This window comes from Myzus persicae, unplaced genomic scaffold, assembly GCF_001856785.1.
Source record: "Myzus persicae strain clone G006 unplaced genomic scaffold, MPER_G0061.0, whole genome shotgun sequence".
NCBI lineage: Eukaryota > Metazoa > Arthropoda > Insecta > Hemiptera > Aphididae > Myzus > Myzus persicae.
In genome coordinates this window covers 146,318-164,600 of record NW_019103412.1, presented here as the reverse complement: position 1 = coordinate 164,600, position 18,283 = coordinate 146,318, and the positions used below count along the sequence as shown (strand labels likewise).

At 31.0% G+C, this 18,283-nt stretch overlaps 1 protein-coding gene across 4 annotated transcripts in view; it reads left to right on the top strand.

The window, feature by feature from the left end:
• Window positions 1–18,283, top strand: part of LOC111034416 (triple functional domain protein) — a 101,238-nt gene that overhangs the window by 41,060 nt on the left and 41,895 nt on the right. For all 4 annotated transcript variants that reach the window (XM_022315648.1, XM_022315647.1, XM_022315646.1 and 1 more), the window contains 13 exons: window positions 2,853–3,044; window positions 3,794–3,966; window positions 6,264–6,435; window positions 7,054–7,221; window positions 7,354–7,536; window positions 7,653–7,772; window positions 7,831–8,022; window positions 8,117–8,563; window positions 8,629–8,828; window positions 8,893–9,054; window positions 9,123–9,870; window positions 9,938–10,179; window positions 10,250–10,325. In XM_022315648.1, coding sequence (XP_022171340.1) covers window positions 2,853–3,044; window positions 3,794–3,966; window positions 6,264–6,435; window positions 7,054–7,221; window positions 7,354–7,536; window positions 7,653–7,772; window positions 7,831–8,022; window positions 8,117–8,563; window positions 8,629–8,828; window positions 8,893–9,054; window positions 9,123–9,870; window positions 9,938–10,179; window positions 10,250–10,325 — 3,075 coding nt within the window. The remainder of the gene's footprint in view (window positions 1–2,852; window positions 3,045–3,793; window positions 3,967–6,263; window positions 6,436–7,053; window positions 7,222–7,353; window positions 7,537–7,652; window positions 7,773–7,830; window positions 8,023–8,116; window positions 8,564–8,628; window positions 8,829–8,892; window positions 9,055–9,122; window positions 9,871–9,937; window positions 10,180–10,249; window positions 10,326–18,283) is intronic.

Genomic DNA, 18,283 nt, shown 5'->3' with positions numbered 1-18,283 from the left:
AATATAATATATATATATATAATTCTGATCGCAGTGGTGAAATAGTCCATCTCAATATAACTCGAAATTTGCCATTAAACCGAGGGAAAGCAAAAAAAAAATATGATGGACGTCGAAGGCCAAGATCCTTATTTAGGAGTGGACATATACAGGTACTCGACAGTCGACGACGGCGATGTTCGATACTACACGATATATGCGATGGAATATACTATGTAACATAGTGTACCTATATATACTTTTAAAAATGAACGTTGTCGTATAATATTATGCTATTTGGTCGTAAAATAATAATAATGACTTAAATATAATGTTTATATTATTTACGCAATTTTTTGCTTCTTTGGTAAATCTAAAATCTTATATGTTAATGATGAACTCCGCTAGCCATACCTAGTCCACTAATTATTGAGAAGGTTAAAATAACAATGTGAGAATTACGTGTGTATTTCTTACCATTATTATATAAAGTATATGTAGTATGTTAAGAATAATATTTAATTTGTGTATGAATATACGTCGCATTATACTTATATTCTGTATGGTACTTATTAAGGTACTTTGAGTATAAAAGGTAAATTTTTAATGAACTGAGTTCTTCTATAATTTTGAAATGTCCGCTTATACAGAAAATTATAGTAATAAAAAATAACACTTATTTTAAATTGTGTTTTAGTTTTTAGGCCAACTAGTTGTAATAAATGTATCATATTTTTTATGTGTATGTTTATGTGCAAGGTGATTATTATAATATTAATCGGTGTACGTCGTACGGTCAATATAATACAGCGCTTAATACATAAAACCTATAAACCTAAATTTGTTTTAAATTACATGTTAACTGGTACATTATAATAATTTATGTTATATATATATATATTCTAGTTGAGTATTTAGGTCTATTTTTTTGTAAGAAGAAGAGTTAAATATAAAAATTGGGTGGCTTGAAAAACCAAAAAAAAGCATTAGTAAAAATAGTCAAACATATTTGCAATTTAAATTTCGATGGGAATTTTCTCACCCCCTTTCGTTTTTGTACAACTATACTGGGTTAAAAATCAAAAGTTTATTTAACCCGGGGGAGAATGTGAAAAATGTTTTGAATGATGCAACACGTAAGGCCTGAAAACCTAGACATATGTCTTGTCTAAATTATGTGCACATGAAATTTTAATTTTTGACCGTTCAGAAACCACTTATTTGTTCTAAAAAATAGCTTTATATAAATGTATACATGTGCTAAGTCCACTTAGACATATTTAGTACCTATAATGATCAAGCTTTAAAACAGAATATAATTGTTTTTGTGACAGGTTAGTCACCGATTGATAATACACAGGTTCAATTGTATAATTAGTTAATATGTAGTTATTATTATTTTTATATAGCCACTAGAAACTTTGTAACTAATCAGCAATAATAATTAACTATAAAACTTATTTGATTCTGTGATTGGGTGTTGTAAACATAATATAGGTGGTGGTTTGTGTAGGTTTTCTTAATGAATTACATTTTTGTATTAGTATATTGCTGTTATGATGGATTAAAAATAAATTTGGTTTTACTCATAAGTTTACTGAAGTAGATGTTACCTTGTAACCACGCTTATATACATATAGGTATACTCAGTATTTTATTGTAAAGTTTGTATTTACATTTTACGTTAATTTCGAGATGAACAATTTTTACGAAACTATCACAGATTATATTAAACTAAACATACTGAATATAATATGTGATACTATTATAACATGCCCTATAGATAATGTTATAACTTTGATATGAATATAATTTGTAATATAACTGGAACAGCATATAAAAATATGCACTTGGAATCTATTAAAATGCTATTGGTAGGTATTGTTAGGAATTGTAATATAAGTAATAACTAGGCCATAAGTATTCTTTATTATTTACAGCGAAATATCAAACTTTATGTATTTATATATTTGCACTTCAGTCATTAATTGTTAATTTAGTTAAGTGTCTCCGTGGTTTAAACCTATTAGACTGTTGTTCGCGAATTTAGAAAAAACGAGTATAACACAATTGTACCAAATTTAAACTGATTAATTGTTGTATGTTGTATTTTGTCCAGTGTCCTGCATACTACTAGCATCAATTCATTCTTGAGTGGCGTATGTCTTGTATAGCTGTACCACGGATGATAGTATACATTACTTAACATCTATATACTCTATATTTGTATCTAAAATATGTTATTTTAAATTAAAAGAAATATTATGAACAATAAGTATCACAAATATAGATGATTTTTTTTTGTTTCTCAATTTAATTGTATACATCCCTGTTGATATGGTTGGTTTAAATTATATATTCATGTATGAATACACGTGAAGTTCAAATGTTGTATTGAATAAGCTGTATAATTATATATTAAATAAAGAACTGCGTAACAATTATAAACTTCACGCACCGCTGATTGTAACTTGTATTGTTGAAACCGTTTTAATTATGTTAATTTGTTTCATAATTTGATTTTTTTAATAAATAAATACCTATAGGCAGAGATTAGATCGTATTTTCAGTAGTAGGAGAGTTATATTTTCTTTAAAGAAGTTTGTATTTTTATTATATTGAATGGGCTTTAAAACTGTTTCGGATGGAATCAATGTGTTAAGTCTAAAAAAATATAAACATTTACATTTTACTAAAATCATTTATGTAATTTTATGTATATTGTTACGATATAAATAAATTAATAATAGCATCGAGCAGGTACATAATTATGAATAATAATGATAAAGATACAATTTTAAAAATAAAGAAAATTTTGAAAATATTTAATGAATAACACATAATATGACACGAGTACTTATTTTAATTTACAGAACACATATACTAATGCTGAAAAATTGCTGACGGCTGCGGAAGAACTGTCTCAAACCGGCGAATGTGACGCGTCTGACATTTGCTCGGTGGCCGCCGAACTTGAAAGTCATGTAGCCGCTTTTGCGGCTCGTGTTCAAGCTAGAAGACGGCGTTTGCAGAGAGCCGTGAATTTCTATACTCATCAGTCTGAGGTAAAAAAAATAGAATACAATTGTGGAATATATTTTTTTTACTTCTTTTTGATGTTTCATTGTCTTAAGATTGTCATGTTTACCAAACCTCAACAGTATATAATATTTGTATTTAGTGTTCTTCATTGATTAAACTAATTTAATATTTAAAGATGAGGGCTTGTAGGTTGTAGCTCCAAAAATAACTAAAAGATATTGGAAGACATAGGGACTCAAAAATTCAAAAAATTACTATTTCTCTAGGTTAATGTTATTACTTGTCTTCATATTTAAATACAGTGATTATAAAATTACTTTTCTGAGTAACTTGGATAAGTTCATATTAAGTAAAAACTTATTACGTCTATAGAAAATTCTTCTGGCACTAAAAGTTGAAAACAAACATATTTTTTTTAAATAAAAAATTATTTTAAAATGTTCATTTTTTTACCCGAAAAGTTAAACTAAATATTGTCTAGATTGTTTGTTATTTATAACTTCGAAAATCGTTATTTAAAAAATAGGTCACTTTATTTGAGAAAAAGAATGAAAAATGAGGAATTGACGAAATATGCTAAAATAATATCCCAAAAACCAAGTAAAATTAACCTAGATAAATTTATACATATATATGTGACATACAGCAATAAACACGCAAACATTAGCGGATCCCTCTACCCCTTTGACATTATATAATTGTGCACTGCACGTGCAAATAATATATGTTTCTTCTATCGATCGACGTGTGATGTGCACTTTATACATTATAGCTCCAAGGCTGGCTCGATGAACTCAGAGCCGAAACCGATGGGTGCGACGAGGCAGCAGACACTCTGGAAGGAACCGAAAGGGCTCTAGAACAAGTCAGCCACCAGCGGGATTCTTGTTTGGACGCGTGCCATTCGACAATAACTGAAGGGGAGGCGTTGTTACAAGAACTGAGGTAATCAAGCTATAATATTGTGGGATTTGTGAAATTATGAATATTAGATAATAATAATAGCTAATATTGTTATATCATTTTTCGTTATGTCTTAGGCAAACTATTTTAAATTAAAACTATAGTTGATTATCAACATGAGTCGTCGTAATTGATTGTTAATTTTAATCTTAACCCAAAACCGTTACTTATAATTAAGTAATTACTATAAAATAGATTTACAAATTAATAAATTAGTTCAATATCATCAATGTATTTGTATACCTATATCAACAATTTTATAAAAGTACGTAAGTAATAATAGTATATATTGCGCAAAGTACCTATTCTGTTTCAGTCAATGTAATTAAAAATTATATATTTTGAAATTGTTAATTATTTTGAACAATCCTGTAATAGCTGAAGATATCTTGGAGCTTTTTCCATAAAAATTCGAAGATTTTCTGGTTCTGAGATTTTTTTATATGGGTTTACATATATTTGTTAATTTCAGTCTTCAGTTACTGTTGATTCTAGAACTAACTACTAAAAACTAAGCATTTTTGCATGCATTTTTTGAATCTTATGCGTATAATACAAGTGATGGGGCATATTCAGCGTGTACCCTCATAGTTGCGCCATTGGTACCATGGTTCATTGATCATGCAATGCAATCAAATAGCTTGCTAAGACAGACGTTTACTAACAAAGCGAATTATTCCAATTCTGCCGAAGCGCTAACTTGGGTAGAAATACATTGGAGAGCGGTCAATATCGTCTATATCTTTTTGAGGGGGCTAGGTAAATTGAGCCCTAAGTACCATTTTTGTGGTAAACTGAGTCCCGGGTCTGAAAAGGGTATAGGTAAACTGAGTCCCGAACTAGTTTCCAAAAAGCACATTTTCCTTCCCACTTTTACAGAGAAATTTATGTCCGTCAACTATAAAAATTTTCTTGTTTCGTTCACTTGTCATTAAATCCATTGTTTTTAACCACACTGTTTTTTGTAATAAATTATTTTAAGAACTGTAATTTTGAAGTTGAACATTTGAACTACAACCCGTGACTAGTTGTCATAGTCATTGGTATAATGGACGTATATTTGACGATACGTTTGTTTGATAATCGATAAACGGATAATTTAGTGTGATAATTTTAGTGCTCATAAGGTCTTTCCAAACACTACCGGCAAATCGGTAATCGATAATCACTAATTGGGGACTATAGTCATTAGTCACTATACAGTACTCATTGAATGTAGACTTTTTATTTTTAAGTTATCGTCGTTATTTATAAATTATTTTTTCGAAAAATATTATTACTCGGGACTCAATTTACCTAGCACGTTTAAGTTTTCCGGACTCAATTTACCTAGCCCCAATATCCACCCAATTATTTGGGACTCAGTTTACCACTTCCGCTTTTTGAGACCTTCTTGACTATTACGATTGAGAACCTTTCGTTTTTATAATGTCATGCAAAATATATCGTAGTTTGATAATCCAAGTATATAATTGTCAAAAACAATAGAATCGTTTAGTAGGTGCTATCAAAATAAACGTTCAGGAAGACAAATAAAATATTTAAATTTAACGTTTGTGAGAAATCAGTATAGAATGATTAAAATATAACTTAATTTTTAAAATGTATGTAGTTTAATTTCTGTAAAAATGTATGTAGTAAATTATTTATCAGTTTTGACTAGAAAACTTCTTTTTTAATTTGAATATGAAATACATACAATGCTACTTATATATGTCTACGTTGCACAGAATTTTGTTTTCAATAGTATTAGTTTTTTGGGTCGGCGCTTAATTCATTGTTCCATTTTGAACGTTCTCAATCGTACCCAAAATAAAGTAAAACGTTCTCCAATCGTACCGTATCCCTAATTTGTTTGCGATTGGCTAAAAATCAGTGTATTGGCGCCTGTTCTTTATCGTACTCATTTTCTTATCTTGTGTTTCTTAATAATATTCTATTCGCGCATTATTTTACTCTTGTTATCTTAAGTTTTCGTGTATAACCTAAACGCTTATGCACTCATAGTGTTATTACTCCGTTCTAATAATGATAATTATACGTATACGTTTCACAACATTTTCACTAGTTTTATTATTATTTTTTGACTTACCTTAAAAATAAAAATGTATAAGAAAAAAAAATCAATTACCCAAGAAAATAGTTCTATGGTGAAATCTAAAATTACTTGGGCAAAAAATAACCATAAAACTACTAGAAAAGAATTGTTAGAATAGGAATTCATAATTTAAAAAAATGTTGACATTATTGTAGTTAAAACCGAATTTTTTTTCTTGTAGGAGTGGAGGCGTGACTGCTGAAATGGACCCCACCGGATCAGTTGCTGCGGTTGATGCTGCACTTGAGCGATTAAATAAACAACGTTTAGAGTTGGAACAACTGTGGGCAACTAGAAAATTAAAATTGGATTTATGCCTGAGACTAAGGATTTTTGAAAGGGATGCACTTGAAGTAAGTTCTTTAAGAATAATCTTATGTACTTTAAATGTATAAAATTAAAAATGTTGACATAATGAATATTCTCTATTTGTACGAATGGTTTTTAACAATTAACATTAATTAATTTTCCTTATCATTAGAGGCATTAATAAAGATATGGATTATGTTTCTCAATACTTTCTGTATAATCATTTTTAACATTGATTTTTTTATACAATTGTTCTTAATTTGTTGTTATTTTATTTATCATTAAAGTAAGCGTTTTAATGTTGACAAATGTTTAAGCCTAAAAATTAAAAAAATTATTTGTGAATATTGCGTTTCATTCCTACAAATTGTAGCAGAATAACGGGCACTAAGCGAATAGAATTTTTTTCAATTCATTATGGTTTTAAGCCAGTTCTATTATTAGCCTCTTATTGCTATAACAGGAACACACTGGCAATAAAACTTGAAATTCAAAGTCAGTATGATATGACACTAAAAAGCTTATCCCGTGATTTCGAGTTGTTTTCATAGTTATTCTTGTTTTCATTTTATTATTTTAAACAGCTTATGTAAACACAAAATTCAATCAGCTCCCAAGTATTATTTTATTTTTGTTTTATTTTTCTTATCTATGTCTATCAGGTGTCTTCTCAGTTGGAGCTTTGGGCAAATGAATTAGAACGAAATCAAAATGAAGTAATAACAACATTATCAGAAGCTGAGTCACGGTTATCTCGTCACAATGATTCAGTTGCACAAATGCAGGCAGCAGTTTACCAAGCATTGGAGCAAGGGGAACAATTGGCTCAAGTAATTTATTTCTAATATAAGATAATGATTATGAGATTAATAAAATATTAACTAATAATAATCACTACTAATGAATAGCCGTGAAATACTTTTAATAATGTGTTATGTGCTTGTGTATATTTCTTAAATAAGGTGTTGGATAAATCTGGAGTCGGTGTAATGGCTGACAGTCAATATACTGCTCAAACTAGAGTACAAGTGTTGCTCGAGTTTTTGCATGAACGCCATATGGACTTGGTAGAGCTATCTGAAATCAAACGTAGCCGACTTGATCAAGCTGTTCAATTGTGTCAATTTAATAATGATGCATCACAAGTAAACAACATTTTTTATTGAAAATCATTAAGCTTACTTAATAGTAGATTAACTCACTTTAATCTCAACAATGATTAAAATAAAATGTATGAATTTGTTTGTTTATTCACTCGTAGGTGATAAGTTGGATTCGTAACGGTGAATCAATGCTATCGGCAAATTTTACTATTCCCAACTGTTTAGTTGATGCAGAAATTCTGAAAAAAGAACATGAACAATTTCAAGTTGCAATTGAAGTAATTTAATTCTTAAAAAGATACTTTTGATCATTTTCTAAACCATGTTTACTTTTAGAAAACTCATTCAGCTGCCGTTCAAGTAAAACAATTGGCTGAATCTCTTGTAGCAGCCAATCATTATGACTCAACCACAGTAAAAGAAATGGCAGTAGAGGTGACTAAACGGTGGCAACAGTTGGTTACATGCGCTGAAGAACGACACAAATTAGTTACCGCTAGTCTAAACTTTTATAAAACTGCAGAACAAGTAAATATATTTCTTTATCACTATATATTAAACTGTGTTATTTTAAAATACTTTAGTAAATTCATTTATTTAAAATATAATTTATTTTTATTAGGTATGTTCTGTTATGGATAGTCTTGAACGAGAGTATCGTCGTGAGGAAGATTGGTGTGGTGGTGGTACTATTGAAGCCGATAAATTAGGACAACTTTGTACTAAACATCAAGAACAAAAAGAAGCTTTCCTAAAAGCATGCACATTGGCTAGGCGAACAGCTGAAACATTTTTAAAATATACTAATCGTAGCTTGCAGTATTATAGTTGTACTAATCAGTCCATAGCTACTGTGGATACAGCTTCTGAAGCTAGAGTTAAAAGTATTCTTGAAAAATTATCAGGTCAGGAAAACAAAGTTCTTGACCATTGGTCACAAAGAAAAAAACGACTTGATCAGTGTCAACAGTTTGTATTGTTTGATAAGTCAGCCAAACAAGCAATGGAATGGATACACAATGCTGGTGAACAATATCTAAATACTCATACTACTGTTGGTGCTACACAGGTTTGTAAAGATCAAATAAATAGTTCAGAGTAAATTATTATCATTTTAATTTTGTTTACACTTAGGATGAAACAAGGCATTTACTTCGTGAACACAATGAATTTAAGACATCAGCCAAAGAGACACGAGAAAAAGTCAAGTTGTTAATACAGTTGGCAGACAATTTAGTGGAAAAAGGCCATGCTCATGCCAATGCCATAAAACAATGGGTGGCCGCGGTTGATAATACCTATAAACATTTTAGTTCTAGAATGGATAAATATAGGTACTTCAATGGTATAACTAAAAGTTTAAAAAGTTAAAATATAATTTTGATTATATATTTTTAGGTTTGAATTGGAAAAGAGTTTAGGCATTCAAGAACATGTTGATACTCGTGATCTGTCTATTGATAGAAACTCAGACCCAAATTTAGAACAAAAAGTTAAAGAATCAACTAAAGATCTGAAAGAATTAAATGAAGAAAAAAGGAGATCAGCTAGAAGAAAAGAGTAAGTTGAAACAAGTATTTATTTTTATTTTACTGTAAAAAATAATATTATTTTATTTGTTTATCAAGATTCATTATGGCCGAACTTCTCCAAACTGAAAGAACATATGTAAAAGACTTGGATGTTTGCATCAAAGCTTATTTAGATGAAATACGGGCTCTTCAAAATGTCCCAATAGGACTTCATGGACGAATCGATATTTTATTCGGTAACATTGAAGACATACGCAATTTTCATAGAGATGTTTTTATCAAAGAACTGGAAAAGTATGAGACAATGCCTGAAGATGTGGGCCATTGTTTTGTCACATGGGCACAAAAATTTGATATGTACGTGAAATATTGCAAGAATAAGCCAGAGTCTAATGCCATATTAGTACAACATTCTGGTTCTTGTGGTGGTGTTTTTGAAGAGCTTCAAAAAAAACATAACATCGATCATCCTATTGCTGCTTATTTGATAAAACCAGTACAAAGAATAACCAAGTACCAGTTGCTGTTAAAAGATCTCCAATCATGTTGCAAAGAAGGCCAAGGAGAAATTAAAGATGGCTTGGATGTGATGTTAAGTGTACCTAGAAAGGCCAATGATGCTTTGCATCTGTCCTTACTAGAAGGATGTGATATTTCTACCGACGAACTTGGCGATGTTGTTGTTCAAGACACATTGTATGTTTCTGATTCAAGACATCACCTATTGCGTAAAAGCCGCGAAAGACATTGTTTTTTATTTGAATTGTACTTAGTATTTGCCAAACATGTTAAAGATCATTCAAATAATCCTAAAGTAAAATACCTATACAAAAATAAACTCATGGTAATTTTATCTTTAATTTGTTTGATTTTTTGTACAATATTAATATTTAACACCCAATTTATTTCAGACTTCTGAACTTGGTGTTACTGAACATATAGAAGGAGATGAATGCAAATTTGCTGTGTGGACTGGTCGTGCACCAATTTCGGATTACCGTATTGTGTTGAAGGCGTCCACATTAGAAGCAAAACAAACCTGGGTAAAAAAACTCAGGGAAGTAATTCAAGAGACATACTTTAATTCTGCTTTGCGTATGTATATGCCCAAGAGCCCAGCAAAACTTAAACCTGACAGTCAACGATCTAGCCGGTTTGTGTTTTTATTGTTTACATACTTGCTCTCATATTATTATAATCTGTCATTGTAATTAATTATTTAGAGATTTAGAAGAAGAAAACTTGGACCGAGGATCACTGGCTTCTTTTGGATCAGGGAACACTACCGATTCCGACAAGGTATGTTCTTAGTTTTTATAATAAAAAAAATTAATAATAAAGTAAATTGTACAATTTAAACATAAGTATTTTATAGACTATTTTGGGCCTCCACATGAGTTGGCAGTAGATTTTAATTTTAAAAAAAATAATAAGAAAATAATATAATATTTGATAAGTAGGTAACGCATGCAAAATAAACAAATATTTATTTTTCAGCTCAGACCCTAAAATTAAATTAACTGTAAATATTGAGTGTATCATAAAATGCTTCATTTTTTTGTAAAATACTTTTGTCATATACATAATAAATGTGTCAGAATGTATTTTTACATTAAACCATTTACTAATAATTTATACAGTTTAATAACGCAATTAGGTGTAATTTACATTAACACCAATTAATTAACCCATATTTTATACATATTTCACATTCTTTTATTTTGAGTATTATAGTTATTTCTAAATTTTTAAAGAAGTGTACCATATTATATGCGATACCTCCCATTAAATGAATTAATGTATTAATTTTGTGCAAACGAACGTAAACGCATTACCGTAACGAATGCAAGTTTTTCACTGCTAATCTCAGAAACTACTTAACCAATTTCAATACAAGTTATATCAATAAATTCCTTAAGATTAGAATGATATTTTTAGTTAATTTTTCAACCCTTATATGCTGCTATAAGGTGGCTGAACTTGAATTTAGTTTTGGCTAATGAAAATCGAATATTTTTTGTTTATATAAATGGTCGTCATTGGTTACAGATTATAATACTATTAAAATAGTTAAAATTATTAGAAATATTTTATATTTTTAATTTTTTTTATTCGAGCATTTAGATGTTAACCATGGTTATATAGATAACCATGATGTTAATACAGATAAAAAATTACCGTGTTACTGACTGGCTCAAAGTTTTTTTTTACAAACTTGACATTTTTATTTAAAAATATTGATGTTCATAAGTTCAATGTCAAGTTAATTGATTAAATAGTCTAAAATAATTGTTATATACAATTGAAAAATATCTCATCTTTATTTTAATTTATTCCGTTATGTTCTCCTAATATTAAAGTATGAATTGTTTTTATTAACCGGTGGTTTTTTAATATGTCTTGTAAATAACAGTATTTATACGTCATATTTAAGTAGTTATAAACGGTTATAATGTCTGTTTAGGTTAGATAATTTTTGCTTATTGATAAAATATGTAGTTATACATTTTTTGCTAAGTTTTTTTTATTAATTGTCCTAAGGAGAAAGTTTTTATCATTAATTTAATATAACTGATATAGTTACTAAGAAGTGTAACTTGGTCATTATAATTTTATTTTAAAAAACATACTCGCTATACAGCCGGCCTATAATAGTATTTTTTCGAATCTATCTTTTAAAATTGTTTTTTTATGAATCATAACATCAGACAATTATGAAGATGACATTCTAGCTGTTTATGGGAGAAAACAGATTTGAGTTTTTGGCACAAACACATTGAACATAAATTGACGTGGAACAATTTTGGCATAAACTGTTTTGGGTTAAGGTTGAATGTTCTGGTTGAAAAATCACGTTAAACATATAATCGTGGATTTTTTTTCAAACCACAGTCAACATAAAAATACAACAAAAACGAACATTTGAATGAGAATGTTTGAGTGTTGTGCTGTTGTGTATCCTAAACCCTTCGACCTGAACAGATACGCCATAATCTCATCTGCGTAAACATGGGTACTCAAAGACAGTTTTATGCCAAAAGTCAATTCGTCGTCATCTGCTAAAAATGTGTATATAGGTAACTAACAACACTCAATTGGCATGCACTCAATCGACTTAATATAGAGAATTAGAGCGTGTATATAGCCATTTTAGCCAATGTTTGTCCAGGTAAATTTAGTAAATGCATTGTTTATTCTGAAAACTTTATGGTATCTTGTCTGAAATTCAACCGATATAATTGGTTCGGGTCCTTATAACGTTACTATATTATTATGATATAAAATATTGTGGAGATTATTCTATAGGTAATAAATACTAATAATATCCTTTTTTATTAGTTTTCCGTAAATTCTCTCATATAGGCACTTCATCAGCACCTACGCTAACCCAACGCACACTGCTATTATACTACAGTTAATAATTTTAATTTACTGTTAATGGCTTTTCGTCATATTTAATATCAAGTGAGAGCTATGCACATTGATTTTGTATTTTAAAATATTATTTTATATTGTGCGTGAATGTACAAAGTGGTCGGTTCAATAATAGTTTTGAGTGACGTGTTTATATAATGTAATTATAACTAAAGTACCTATACCAATTATTTCAGACCATAACTACAGTTTAATATTAATGAATAAATAATATAGGTGTTGTTTGTTTACAAGTTTGTTGTGTTGTTTCTAGTAGCGCAACTAGGGCTAAAATGTTAGGTTAGGGGGCTGTAGACCCTACTTGATGTTACATGAAAAGTTAACCAGTGAGGGCGTTGCCCCCCACATCCTAAATATTTATTTATTCGAGTTTTATTTTTCACAATAATAATATTCTGTCTGTATATTATAGTTCTTGAAAAAAGATGTGTAATTATCTCACCGATGTATAGACATAAATCGTTTCTTTTAAAATAGATACAGGCATACAGCTAATAATATTAACCACATTTATCATAGGTGATATAAAAGAATTATTAACTTTCAATAAAAATTAAACAATTAAATTATTTCCAAAAAAAGTAAGAATTACAGTGGCATTTTAAAAAGTTGATTAATATTTTGGAAACAATTAGAGCTATAAAGCATATTAATAGTAATAATATTAATATAGTAATAATTGTACTATACTTAAAATGTCTTGTGGCACTTCTTAATCTCATCATAGGCATATTAAAATTTATATATAGTGTATAGGGACCAAAACACATATTTCCCTCACTATTAGAAAGTTTAGGTATATTTAAGATTCATTTTTTCGATCCACCCTAACATAGAGATATTCTTTTGGATTATACGTATTTAAAAAAAAAACAGGTGCTCGTAATGCTGAACATGACTTTTGTATCGGCCTCGCCTTTATTTTCGAACCCCGTGACTATGAGAACTAAAAATCCTGGTTTCAATATTTGATTTTCAATTAAACAGCAGCGTAAATCTCTAGTCGGCGGACGATGTAAAACGACTACACTCATTCCCTCCACACTGACTCACCACCACTCATATATTTCACTCGATTTCATTGTCCATTAAAGTTATTTAATCGATTTGTCTTATTTGTCTTTTGAGATTTATATTCTATGCATTATGTTACTGTTTAAATTTTTAATTATATTATATAAAAGGTATCTTTTAAAATTGTACATTTATAACAAGCTTCTCTTCTTAATACACGGAAATGTATAATATATATATAATACACTAGCATATCTAATATAATATACAAGAAGTACCTAAAATAAAATAAATTAGGTTTGATAAACTAACCAATACCTACGTATAGTCATAGTTAGGTTAACAAAAAAATTATATTTTTTTCTAGTTAAGGAAAAATACTGTATTTTCGGAGGCAGCACGGCAACCGATAACAGGCTCAGGCTTTTTACATTTGTAATTCAAAAATCGTATAATTTTTTCCACCAACCTTCGCCTGCCGGTATTTTACACGGAAAATTACGTTAAAAATAAGTTCATTTGAATAGCTTTGGTATCTAACACTTATACTGTGTACTATTTTTACAGTGGGTATCTATACTATCTATGTAATATAACGTCGTGTCGTACATAATCAAAAGCTACTCAAAATATCTAATGCTTAACAAACGCCTGTGTGCGTGTATGTTTTCAATTCACAATCGACTGATAAATTGCACGTGCAAGTATTGACTGGTAAACGCATGTGCGTCGTCCGTGACTCTGCAGGTAGTAAAATAAATAATAGAGGCCGAAAGTCTATGCGTTATTTGCATATTTTTTTACCGAATAAAAGGCTGAAACAACATAGTCATAAGTATTAGTTATTTAAATTTGAATCCTAGCCCGGTAAAAATACTGAAATATTTTTTGCTCGTTTAATAAATTTAAATTTAAAGTAATTTTTAAATTTTAGTTCTAAATACTACATACCCATATCGGCCAAAACAATCAAACTCAATGCGTATTTCGATACTTTTAATTCCGTGCATTTCTGCAGAGAGGACATAATAATATATATTATAATATGATATATTCTACTCAACTATTAGGGTTGGGCGGCACTCGTTTTATTATGATTAGTATTATTATTATATGTACTACAACTGTTGAATATTTGTACGGTAATTTCTCGACGACATAAAATATGCATAATGTACGCGCGACCGACAGCGTCGTGGCGTGCTGCAGCGGAGTGCGCGGCGATCGATCGATACCGAGAAATGATTATAATATTATTTTGTATGTAGTTTGTACCTTCGTATAATGATAATAATATATTTGCACGAGTATATGATCTGCGACAGGACACATTATTTCGGCCGTCCATACCTCCGAAAGAAAATATTATACATTGTAACATTAGATAAAGATATCTATACGCGTCACGGAGTTTTTTTCTTAATCACTCTCGTACTTCTTAATAAAATTATACGACTATGTAGTCCGACAAGTGATAACTCGTAGTTTCATTTTCACATCCGCGCCTTAAATGGTCTCGGAAATTCAATGTAATAATATAATATTATGACAAGTGTCAAGTGACAACCCTCGGAGGCTTGGTCTCAATTATTACCTATAAAGCTTATATAGGTATAGTCGTAAAGATGTTTAATATCACCATAATAGTCATATACCGACATACCGTTTAGCCCAACCTCCCACATAATATTTATAAATTATAATTATACTAAAGCCGAGTTCACAGCAATGTCATCTGCCGTGTAGTATGGCTCTTATCATATTTTAACTGGCAGTTGTAATTAAGGTATTATTCACTCTTACCTACTATAATCTATGGTGAAATTTCCAGAGTTTGGCTGAGCTGAACTTTTAAACACGACACAACAGACAACGTTGCTGTGAACTCGGTTTATGTGAGTTCCAAACCAATATGACATTTTTAAATCGAAAATAATTTCTATTCTATTTTTGCGAGAAGTGCCTAATATAATATCTCATATAACTATATAAGTATAGAATATTTGAACTCTCGTGTAATTAGATCCTATGTATAGAATGCTTTTACCGCTGTGGTACAAAATATAATATATACAATAAATAAAACGAAAAAAGCCGATAAGAGTTTTTGTTTTTTGTCCCTCTTTTATGCTTTTTTTCTCACCCAGATCGCACAATATTATATTATTTGCGCGCGAACGAAAGTGGCGTAGTCGCGCGCGTGAACGGTATATGGGATAATGTTGGGCGGTACGGGTGGGGTCAGTGGCGGCGAGTTTTTAGATGAGGATAATCCGCTTCGGTGGCGGGTAGGTCGCGTGGGGCGGTTTTTCCTCGACCAACCCCCGCGCATCAATCCGCTATTCCCCCCCACGGTAACACGCGCCCCTCGAAACCGACCTCCATCCACGACGGGTTCTACTCCCCTCCGTGCCATCTGTAAAGCACGAGCGACCGGAGCGCCGCTCGACGCTCCACCGCCTCCTCTGTGCTCCACACATATACCACCCATTCGCCGCCGTCTCCACCATCTACCTGGTCCATACCACACTCGCGCACGCACCGACGCACCGCGCACACACACTCATCACGCACGCACATATCGCGCGCGTTCACACAAACATAATAAATACACACACAAAGCACAAGACTCGGTGGCGGTAGCGGCAGCGAGCGAGCGCCGAGCGTTTGAGCAGAGGCGGCCGGCGAGTGCCGCCAGTCGATGGCGAGCCGCTCTGGTCGATGGCAGCACCGAGCTCCGGTGGTGGTGGCCGCCGCGCCGACGACGTGTCGACCGCGGCCGTGCCGCTAGCCGCCGCCGCCCCGAAGACCGCGTCCACGACGACGACTAATACTACTCCGTCGAAAATGCCGCCGCTGCAGCGTCTGGCCGGCGGACCTCGTCTGGCGGACACTCAGGTGGCGGCTGCGGACAAGTCGCACCGGCGCAAGATATCGTTGCCGTGGTTTAGACAAACGAGCACGTCGACCGCAGCTGCCGCGCTTGCCCGGCAACACACCATCGACACTCCGGGCTCGTACAGGCACCGTTCGACAGCCGCGCGATCCTCTGCCGCCACCGCGGCCGTACAGGTATATCATAGTAATGTATGGTCCATGCCGACACGCGTTTGTGTAAAATGTAGATCGTTGATGGTTTTTGTATTTCTATTGGGTCTCGTGGTGATATGTACTTACTTAGGTTTTTTGCGATTTAAGTAATAATCATTGTTTTAATTTAGTAGGAGGTATTTTATATTATTTTGAGTAACTAGATCACAGGAAGTTATAAAAAGTAACAAAATTCATACCTATTGTACCCACTTCGTAAAATTTTTTACTAAACATAATTTATTTGTTGGAATTTCAATCCCATATTTCAATTTATCGAACGAATAACATCTAATTTACATACCTATGTTGTATATATATATATATATATTTAATTTTAAATGTGATATTTGGAGAGAAAAAAAGACATAATTTGCAGAACGAAGAAACCTTAGAGAGGAGGAACTTCGAATATTTTTAGTAAATGAATTGTTATTTTTTGGTGAAGTCTTATCACTATTCCCCAATCTTATCATTTTTCTATTATGATAACAATGTATAATGTGGTTGTCGTAATTTCGACGTACAGTGTCTTAAAACGAAATAATCACACCTATCCCTACTTTATGTTTATATTTATTTTATATATCGGTGTACTCGTATAACTACGGTGACCAGTAAAAATTAATATTTTTAACTAGAAGTGTATATGGATTGGGCGTGTTCTACCCGCGCAAATGTACCTATATGTGGCCAACACGTAATAATCGCGTGCCTTTTGTTCATTTTTTTAATGGTACGTTATTTTTTTACTAAAACATTTATGGCGTGCCTATTTTATTTTAACCACCAATCGCAAGAATTTTTATTATAATTATTTTTTGTGGTCCTATACGTTATTGAAACTGATAATAATCAAATTAGTTATTTGAAATACATATGATCCAATGATCCATGTATAACCGCAGATTAATTTTTGTCAAAATAATTTTGTGATGTTTTCCTGAGCTTAAAGTATGGTAATGGTTAATTGATACTTTCACTAAAGTGGAAATTAAAAGGCGTTTTTCTACACTTTTTACTTTGATTAAATTTATTGTGGTTGTTAGTTATTTACTATGAATATGACCACCGTTGACAGCAAAATATTCTGTTTAATTTTAAACAAATTCACAATTTAAAATTAATTGTTAACAACCTTGCGTTGTACCTATGTGTTATTTATTATTATTTTTATTAATATCAAATAATCGGGAAATTGTACAAAATATTGTATGTATTAGTATTCGTGTATTTAAAACAAAATATTTTCAGTTTTTAAATAATATAAATCAGTTCAATATAATTATTACGTCAATAATGTCATCTAGGTTGATGAGTAATATATTATAATCAATTAATGCATAATATAATATATGTAGGTACCAATTACCTACGTATATATTAGTACTTTGAGATTCCTATTGCCATTATGTTATATTATTTGTTTGGATTATAATGTATAACGGCATTGTTTATCACTTTGACACTAATTCACATCGTTTAATTCATTCAAAAATGGGCTCAGGTATTATAGCTACAAAATATAAATTTTTAACATAAATAAGGTACATATAATGATAACGTTTTATGAAACACACGATTAAATAACAGTATTAATAATATTGTATATGTTTACTTAGATAATGAAAAGTTGTAACCTTATCGTTCTATATAGTCTCAGAATAAGTGTGTGTTATCCATGAAAGTTTTTTATCCAGGTAGATAACAAAAAATAA